This window comes from Solanum stenotomum, chromosome 5 (assembly GCF_019186545.1).
Source record: "Solanum stenotomum isolate F172 chromosome 5, ASM1918654v1, whole genome shotgun sequence".
NCBI classification, from domain to species: domain Eukaryota; kingdom Viridiplantae; phylum Streptophyta; class Magnoliopsida; order Solanales; family Solanaceae; genus Solanum; species Solanum stenotomum.
This window is the reverse complement of record NC_064286.1, coordinates 51,803,730-51,814,450: the sequence shown is the minus strand read 5'-3', so window position 1 is coordinate 51,814,450 and position 10,721 is coordinate 51,803,730. Positions and strand designations below refer to the sequence as shown.

The 10,721-nt window shown below is 28.4% G+C and overlaps 1 protein-coding gene across 1 annotated transcript; it reads left to right on the top strand.

Annotated features, from left to right (window-relative positions):
• Positions 1 to 5,061: 5,061 nt before the first annotated feature.
• Positions 5,062 to 6,558, top strand: LOC125865332 (UDP-glycosyltransferase 73D1). Its single transcript, XM_049545535.1, has one exon. It carries the CDS (start codon positions 5,074 to 5,076, stop codon positions 6,556 to 6,558), a length of 1,485 nt encoding a protein of 494 aa, XP_049401492.1. The 5' UTR covers positions 5,062 to 5,073.
• Positions 6,559 to 10,721: the final 4,163 nt, after the last annotated feature.

Sequence of the window (10,721 nt, the reverse complement as noted above, 5' to 3'; positions counted from 1 at the left end):
CTTCTAGAATTATTTTCATTCAATATTAATCATGTCACATCTAATTATGCTATTTGAACAAAGTGAGGGGAAAAAAATATAGATGCGAATTTAGGATATATAGTGTGAGACGTTTTTGAAAATCTAAAATTCTCTAGTTAATAGTTGTAAAATGAGATACACGAAAAATAGAGAATATTTATAGAAATTTAGTATATCTATATAGGGATAGAATCTGTATACACTTGATCACCCATAAAAAATCTTAATAAAAATTATTGAATTCATGTGAATCTGTAATCAGATTTCTAGATCTACCATAATAATTGTTTTGCCTAATTATAAATTGCTGATAGCATCAATGCAGACTAGTAGCATACACACGATTTTTAAGGGTGACTATCTCATTTATTGTCATAATCCTAGTAAAGATGAATTTAGGTATGAGATTACGGTACCTATATATAAAACTTTACTTTCTATACCAAATTAATTAACATTTACTTCGTATTATTCTTAAAGAAATATCGACTGATAATATCACATTTTTTGGGGTTAAATATCTCTTTTACTGTCATAATCCTACGTAAAGATGAATTTAGCTATGGGATTATGGTACCTATATATAAAACTTTACTTTCTATACCAAATTAATTTACATTTACTTCGTATTATTTTTAAAGAAATATCGACCGATAACATTTACTTCTTTAATAAAACAAAATAATTATTTAGTGTTTTTTCAAGAAATAGTATATGTAAACACGTTTCTAACTTATAGAAGATTTTTTTTTTTTGACTATTCCACTTTAATATATGTATCGATTAATAATATTCAACTCCAATATATTCAAATGAATACGCTTTAGATTAAGCATATATAGTTTTTCAATTTTTTTCAAATGTTTTTTCAACTTATTAGCTTCTATTTCTTTTTTTAACTCCAATATATAATTTTTTTCAACTTAATAGCTTCTATTTTTTTTTCAACTCCATTATATAATATTTTTCAACTTAATAGCTTCTATTTTTTTTTCCAACTCCAATGTATAATTTTTTTCAACTTAATAGCTTCTATCTAACAATCTCTTCCTTGAACTAAGTTTTATATAATGTACTTAGGAACTAATTTAAAAATTAATTGTGTATCAGCCACATCAATCGAGTATTTAAGATCATTAAAGCTACGTAAGCATCTTTGAAGTTTTGGATAATTATAACAAACTTAATTGTAGATTGGCAAAGATATTAAGTCGAGTCTTACGTCTCCATACTTGTTTCATTAAATCATTGATTACAATATTAATCGTTCTGTTAGCACAAGTCAAAAATATTTTTAATATGAGTTTGGGCCAAGTTCACATTATTTTCCTCGAAACATCTTATATGTATCATTAACAATATTCTTATATTATGCCTTCTTTCTTGTCTATAATGAAACTTTATTCGCACGCCAAGAGATTTTTCTAAGAAATTGAGAAGTTAACCCGTTTTCCTAGCTTTTGCAAAATAAGTGTTTGATTGACCAGTTCTGTCAATAAATAAATAGCTTTTTTTAAATTTGGGAATTTTTTATGAAAAAAAAACTGAAAAGCTCATAATTTTTTTTGTAAGAAAATAATATTATTGTCCTATATGGACTGGATGTTGGTTGTTAAATGTTCCTAGCTAGTACAAACACTACAGAATTTAAACATATTAAATGACGATTGACAATTCATGAAGAAACAAAATTAAGGACTAGAATATATGTTCACCCAATCAATTTCAAAGTTACTAAATTTGACTATTAATTAGAATAATAATAAATCAACTACAGTTCAATTTGAATTACCTGGAGAATATGAATCAGTTGATTCCATTCTGCTCTATTTGGGCCCACTTCTCATTCGGATCAGAGTCGAGTCTCAGGTCCACAGTTAAGATTAGGTCTCGGGTCTCGAGTTTTGGTCCCGGTTGAGATCGGATCCCAAGTCAGGATTGAGGCTCAGGTCTTGGGTTAAGGTTAGGATTGGATCTTGAGTTTCGGGGCTCAAGTCGATCTTGAGATCGGGTCAAAATGCAAACGGACCTTCGGAGGTTGGTTTTTTTAATAAATAATAGCAAGAAATTACCTCCTTGAGTCGAGGCTCAGTTCCTAGAATTCAGGTCGGGTCTCGAGTCTCATATCTTGAATGGGGGGTTGAGGCTCAGTTTTGGTTCTCGGGTCAAGATCAGTCAAAAGAATTGAATTTAATCGGGTGAGTTATGATCCAATCAGTTTCAATCTAAGTAGTTTTTGGCCGATTTTAGCCCAACTATTTATTTACTTGAGTTATTTCGACTTACTAAATTTCAATTCAATCTATCCCATTATTTACAAGAAATATTATCTCTATCTTCACAAGATAAGAATAAGATAACGTATATATTATCCTCTTTAATTCTTTATACCCCACTTGTGAGATTACATTGAAATCTTTTTATTTTTTGCCAAATATTAGGAAAACAATTTTATGGTTGATCAAGTTTCCAAAAAAGTGCTTCCACGTAGAATTTAATTACTCATTTTTTAGCTTCTAAGAAAAAACTTCTTCTACTAGTCAAAAACATTTTCATTTTTTAAAAAATGTCTAACATCTCGGCTCTCTAAAATAAATATTTGTAATTATTATGTATTTAGTTCTCTTACATGAGATGAGGGCTATTCCCCACTCAATGGCATGACACCTTTCTTTCGTCCATTATCATCTACCGTCCATCTAGATGCGGCACCCTCTTTCATTATCATCAATCGCTCTTTTTTTAAAAAAAAAAAAAGTATTTTTAACTTGTTATAAGCTTTGACAAAATAGTGAAACAAGAGAGAGTTTCAAAGTGATTATCAGGACAGCTCATTCTATGATAGTAACATTCTTTTAAATTTCAAATGAGAAAATGATTTGGTCATGAGTACTTTTATAATCACATCATCTAGAAGTTAATTTATTTGTGAGAGAATAGTACTACTATATATACTTTGATTTATTTATTTTTAGCTTAGTCCTAGTCTACTAGGAGATACACCCTTGAACATTATAGTCTGTTACTTTTTTTGAAAACCCCATCGTTGATATAACATAAAAATGTTACTGAATTATGAGAAATTATCTAGTAAAGTCATAAAACTTTATTTAGTATTAGTAAAATCAATCAACTTAATATTTTTATCTTTAAAAAATCATTTAACTACAATTATCATTAAAATAAATTTAACATAACATAACAAATTAAAATTTATTTTTTATATCAATATAATCATGAACCACATAAATAAATATTTTAAAATGCCACTGAACTAGGAAAATAGTCTAAAATCAGTTCTCGTAGTTCAACTATATAAAAATTGTCAGATTTTCTTTTAAGTTGAAAGGGCTTCAGACATCGTGTGGGAAATCAAAAAAAAGGGAAAAATTGTATAAAAGAGCAAACTATTAATTCAAATTAAATGTTATAACCACAGACGTTTGATTTTATTGTAACCCGTAGCAAACAGTTGCCCTTCGTCTCTCTTCCCAGATTTCTCGCTCGCCATTCTCCATTTCTCGTTCGTCAGTCTCTCCTTCGCCTCTTTCACTTTATACAAACACAAATGTATAAAATGTGTTTGTATTTGTATAAAGCGATAGAAAATTGTATATACAAATACATATATTTTCGTCCTATACACTTATAATTATACAAATACAGATCTTCCCTTGCTCAGTTTTCTTTTGCCTTTCTCTCTTTCTCGCTTTATACAAACACAGATTATACAAATTACAATGTATAATTGTTGTATAAAGCGAGAGAGAGAGAGATTTTGATATACAAATGTTTTATTTCAATTCAATTGTATACAAATTCAAATTTTATGCAGATATACAAACACAATCATTGATACATATACATAGTAATTACATATATACAATTATCTAACCGATATACATATACAATTGCTGCTCTTTTATACAAACGAGAGGACTGCCAGCGATTTTATACAAATATGATGCTCCTGCCAACGATTTATACAATCTGATGCTCCATAGCAAACATAAAGTCCATAGCAAACATAAAATTTGCTATAGAGCGCAATTATGCAAACTATAGTTATAACATACAAATATGATTTTTATTTTTGCTAAACCTAAAATTTACTAAAAAAAAAAACTATATAAAAATTGACCAACATGGGTTGTGGTGCACTGGTGGAAGTGTTTCACCCTTAACAAGAGATCTCAGGTTTGAGCCCTGAATATGGAGAAAATTTTGTTAGGAGCTCCAATGTAGGCTCCAGACACCGAGTGAGAAACAAAAAAAAAAAAAAAAACTATATAAAAATTGTTAAAATTTCTAAACGAGAATCTTAGTAGTTCATTCATATGAAAATAATATAATATTGCGTGTAAGCAGGGTCGGGGCACGGCACCGTCACTAGTCGTCCAAATAACTTTGTCCAGTTGTGTACGCCCCTTGGAGTCAACACCTACAATCTATTTGTTCAAGTCTAGCCGCAATTGACTCATGACCAAACGCCTCAACATGGACCAAGTCTTCACCATTTCCAAATTCTCGAAATTCGTGATGGAGTCAAAAATTTATAAAAGATTATTATACTTGAAATTTGAACGAATATTCATATTTATATTAATTGATATTTAGTCTTATGTTCAAAATAACTTGAAGAATAAGTAACTTATTTAAGGGTAAAACATGGGGAAAAATATGTTTTTCTCTTAATATAGTAAACTGAAGGGAGTATATATAACTTCAAAAGGATTAGTTTTACCCTATTTACAAAAATGGAGGTATAAGCCTAAATACAAATTTGATTGAACCAACAACTTTATTTCCGTTGAAATTTCGTTAATGCGGCCGCTAGTTATTTGCACAGTATATAATTTTTTTAGCAAATGAAATTCTAACTAACCCTTTTGTGCGACTTACCTCCATCCCATTATCCTCATCTTATATTAAACCAAACTTTATTCTTATTATATAAAGTTATAAATGCAAGTCTTCTTTTCCACCTAAACACCTATTTTTCTTTCAAACTTTACAAAGTTAGCTAGCCTTTTTTTTTTTTTGCCTTCAACAATGGCAACCAATATTCCTCAAAAACTTCATTTTGTGTTAATTCCATTACTAGCACAAGGACATATGATTCCCATGATAGACATGGCTAGGCTATTCGCAGAGCACGGTGTGAAGGTTAGTTTAGTAACTACACCACACAACGCGTCAAGATTCGCAACTATTATCAATCGGGCAAAAGAAATTGGGTTAGATATCGAACTTATTCAAATTCCATTTCCTAGTGAAGAAGTTGGTTTACCTATCGGTTGTGAAAATCTTGATAGTGTCCCTTCACGTGACCTTATAAGAAATTTTTATACAGCACTTAATATGTTACAAAATCCATTGGAGAATTTTTTGCTACACCAAAATACCCCTCCAAGTTGTATAATTTCAGATAAGTGTCTCTCATGGACATCGCAAACAGCGCGAAAATTCCACGTCCCAAGGCTTGTTTTTCATGGGATGTGTTGTTTTTCTTTGTTAAGTTCACATAATTTGATGCTTCATAGGCCTTATTTGAAGGTTAAATCGGATATGGAACATTTTGTTGTGCCAGGACTTCCACTAAGGGTTGAAATAGCAAAAAATCAACTTCCGGGGTCTTTTGTGCAATTACCGGACTTGGATGATATTCGAGGTCAGATGCAAGAAGCTGAATCAAGTGCTTATGGAGTTGTGGTTAATAGTTTTGCAGAATTGGAGCATGGATGTGTTGAGGAATATGAAAAAGCTATTAATAAGAAGGTATGGTGCATTGGACCAGTTTCACTTTGTAATAAAAATGTTATGGATATGTACCAAAGGGGGAATAAACCATCAATTGATGACAAACAATGTTTAAAATGGCTCGATACGATGAAAAATAAGTCTGTTCTTTATTGTTGTCTTGGTAGTCAATGCAGGTTAATCGCATCACAGTTGATAGAAATTGGGCTAGGTTTAGAAGCATCAAAACGGCCGTTTATTTGGGTAATAAAGACCGCAGATCAAAATTTTCTTGAGTTGGAGAAATGGTTGTTGGACACGAAGTACGAGGAGAGAATCAAAGGGAGGGGACTTGTGATCAAGGGTTGGGCCCCTCAAGTTCTTATATTGTCACATCCAGCCATAAAGGGGTTTCTGACTCATTGTGGTTGGAACTCAACAATAGAAGGGCTGAGTTGTGGTGTGCCTATGATCACATGGCCGATGTTTGCGGAACAATTCTTCAATGAGAAGCTAATTGTTGAAGTTTTGAGGATTGGAGTTGAAGTTGGAGTTAAATTTCCGGTTAGATGGGGAGAAGAAGAGAAAGTTGGAGTACTTGTTTGCAAGGAACAAGTTGCGAATGCTATAGAGGAACTAATGGATGGAGGAGAAGAAGGAGAAAAGAGAAGAATTCGATCTAAAGAACTTGGGACGGTAGCAAGAATGACCATGAAAGAAAATGGAACTTCTCGACTCAACATATTAAACCTCATACAAGACATCTTAAACCAATCGTTAAGTGCTCAATTAATTTAAAATTTAAGTTATATTAATTCGCTGACGGTATAAATAATTTTATACTATTAGCATATTTAACTTGTTATCATACATTTATTTTCCAAATTATAGAGTATGTCATGCATCTTTTATTTGAAGAGTTAACTATTGTTTGTTGTAGGTGAATTTAAGTGCATACATTTATAAGAATAAGACTTTAATTTTTCCCTTTCATTTGTGGTATTCTATAGGGAAATTGTGATATCAGCTTAGTAGTTTCTATGATTTTCTCTATCCATGAACATTTATTTTATCTTTTTCGAACAATATTTTCCTCCCCTAAAAAATGAAAATGTTACATTAGACACTAAAAAGAGAGCAAAAATTATTACGAAATTCGGCCATAAATAATTCATATCTAACTAAATATTTAAACTACTTGTCACTGATTCATTATCAAATGGATAAGCGAAGGATTTTTGTTGTAAATATGACAGAAATTGTCTATCCTTAATTTTTTTTTTAATCGTGAGATATTCTATTGTTCTATGTAAAATAATTTTCTTCAACTATCAGTTGTCAATGTTCTTGCTATTGTTATTATTAAATATAATATATAAAATTTATATAATTATCATAATAAAAAGTTCTTTTCTTAGGAATTTGATTAAAGTCATTGGACATGCGTACATGAATTTTATAATAAATATGCAATATGTAGAGAGAAAATTAATTAATAAAGATGTTGATATTAAAATAATAAAGTCTATTAAGAATCTTTAAGAGTTGATTATTTCTAATAAATATATAATGAACCAAATTATTTATTGTTTAAGAATAGATCTAAACTATTCAGAATATATGAAATTATTTTTTGACTAGGCGGTGAAAAATTGTGATCACTACAAATTGAAATAATTTTAAACAAGCTCACGGGTCTTGTTATTTTTCCCTTTAAAATAGAGTTAAACTATTTATTTTAGATTTTCTATATTTCTTTAAAAAAAATAATTAATATGATTATTATATTACTATGCTTGTATTGATTGATGTATTATTTTAGATCTTAGAGAAATAATTTGGAGAATAAGTAATTAATATTGATGATAAAATAAAATATATAATATCTTTTCTTGATATATTAAAAATGATAAGTAAAAGTAAAAATTTAATTTTGAATAAATAAAAATGAGCATAGACGGCATTAAACTTACTTTTTCCTGATATTTTCTTTATAATTTTTTTTTATTAGAATTTGATATTCAGTATCCGTATTAAAACTCGATTATTACGTTTCTTGATGTTGATGTTTGAAAAAGTACGATTGGATTTGTTTTCTTTCTTGGAAATTTAGTGTTTACATGATATTCTAGAAATAAATAACCATGACTTTACCAAGCACGTGTCTTTCATTTTTCGTTTGTCGTATAATATTCATCGATGAAACAAAGATTTTAGATTTATGTTAATTGAAGTACTTTTTCACATATTCAAATTATCTGTCATGATTATTAAAATAATTTATTTAAATTATTTATTATTTTAAAAGTTTAAGATAAAATTATTAAATTAGTTTGTTTATCTTTATAAGCTGTAAATGTTCTAAAAACTATAAATATTCTAGTAGATCAAGTAGATAGTTAATGAAAAAAAATTATGGTGTGTTCGGTAGGAAGGAAAATGTGTTCTTACAAGATATTTATTTCATGAAAATAAGTTACGTTTAGTACGTAAGGAAAAGTTAATATCATAAAATATTTCTATATAAATACAATATATGAGAGGAGGAAGCGAAAGATAGGTGCGGGGCGTGGTGGGGATGAGGGTGAAAAATGAGGTGTGTTTAAATGGTGAAGAGGACACACTCAATGTGAAATAAAAAATGTCATTTTTGGATTTTGTTTTTCTTATTTTCAGCAAGAAATTAATCATTTTCCTCACTTTTAAGAAATTTGTTTTCCTATAGAAAATGTTTCAAAAAAATATACCAAATAAATATGAGAAAAATGAAAAACAATTTTCCTCTGTTCTGAACACATTCTATATTATATTAAGACATAAATAAAGATAAAATAGATAAATCCAGCTCCTAATTTTTCAAAATATATGAAATTATTTTAAGCATTCTATTACCGATGAAAATTTTATAATTATAAGTATAATTATTTCTACCAACTACCATTAGTGTGGAAATTGTTTATAATCGCTAAATGACAAGAATCTAAAGGAAAATAAATACATCACGTACACTAACCTTGATGTTGATGTAGAAAAACGTAGTATTGTACTTTTCCATTCACTTTTACTTGTCACGGGATCAGGCATATCTATTAAAAAAATAATTATTGAAATGAGTAACAATTAAAAATTGAACGGATGGAGTATTTATTTTCTTTCTTGGAAAATTTGCATTTTGATCATGGAATTCCATAGGAATTTTGAATGAATAAACTAAAGGAGAATGCTTTTATGATATACAATACTTTTACATTATCAGCAAACTTCAATACAATGTGAGAGAAGATTAAATTAACATTTTAATCTCTTAAATATCGATAAATTTTGTAATTTTTGGTTAAGAATATGTGCATTTGTTTTTATCGCTTTGACTAGGGGTGTACATGATTGGGTTGGTTCGAGTTTTTTAAATATCAAATCAAACTATTTGTGTAAAAATTTTAAATTTATAAACCAAATCAAACTAATAAAATTTGGATTTTTTTAGGTTTTTCAACCTCGGGTTGGTTTGGGTTTTTCAAATACCAAACCAAACCATTGTGTTGAATTTTTAAATTTATAAATCAAACAAAACNATCAAACCAAACCATTTGTGTAAAATTTTTAAATTTATAAACCAAACCAAACTACTAAAATTTGGATTTTTTCGGGTTTTTCAACCTCGGGTTGGTTCGGGTTTTTCAAATACCAAACCAAACCATTGTGTTGAATTTTTAAATTTATAAATCAAACAAAACTAATAAACCTCGGATTTTTTCAGATTTTCAGATTTTTTCGGTAAAGTTTGCATACAAACATATAATTAACTTGTGCTCCAAATATTTCTTTAGTCCAACCAAAATACAATTATCTAAGGTGTTTCTTAAAAAAATAACACAAATATGAGATGAGTATTGTTGACACAAAAATATTCAATGAAAAATAATAATGAAATCATCATATAAAATAAATATTGTAAAGTCATAATGAAAATGATTATAATTTAAAAGTACTAAATCATGCTAAAATAAGTTTAATAAGTATTAGTTACATTACTAAATATTTAAGGAAAATTAAAATTAGATTATGTATTTTAATTGTCTAATCCAATGTAAAACTAAAGAACAAATATTCAATATTATTGTCATTCTTAGTGTTGAATTGATTTTCTTTTTGCATTAGTATTAATTTGATTTTGATTTAAGTTTTATTGTAGTTATCAACATCTATGAACTATAATCTTTATTGTACCATTCCGAATTCTAATTTTAAACTTACAATAATATATTAAAATATAAAAACTATGAAATAGTATAAGAGATATTTTAAAATTATATCAAAGTAAATATTTTTATGTATAAAATAAAATTTTAAAATTACATATATAATGTCGGGTTGGTTTGGTCTTGGGCTGATTTTTTTTAGTTAAAACCAAACCAACCCAAATATAGTCAGGTTTTTTCCCAATACCAAACCAAGTCAAACCAAACCACTAGTCGGACTTTTTTTTGGTTTGATTCGATTTTCGATTCGGTTTTGTACACCCTAGCTTTGACCATGATACACAAATTTATTAACTTATATAGTTACTTTATATTTGATAGTAATATAATCCAGTCCTAATTAATCTGAATATCACAAAAAGAATAAACTTTACATTTTAGTTTGCTAGGATCACAATCAAAATTCATCAATAATTGAAATAGCATAATGATATGATACCATAAGAAGTCTCAAACATTATAATACAAACACAATACTCTTTTTATATGGGCCAAGAGGCCTAGTACACAAACATGATCATATAACTAAAATAGATCACAAACACATAACAATATTCATTATAATAATTAAAACTCAATAACTCATATTAAGAACTAGTAATTAAGTAGAGATCGATAGGATTAACATGAATAATCTGCCTTTTCCTTGAGATTGCTCTTCTTTTTCATTAACCATTTCCTCCATTAAAATGCCAAAGGATA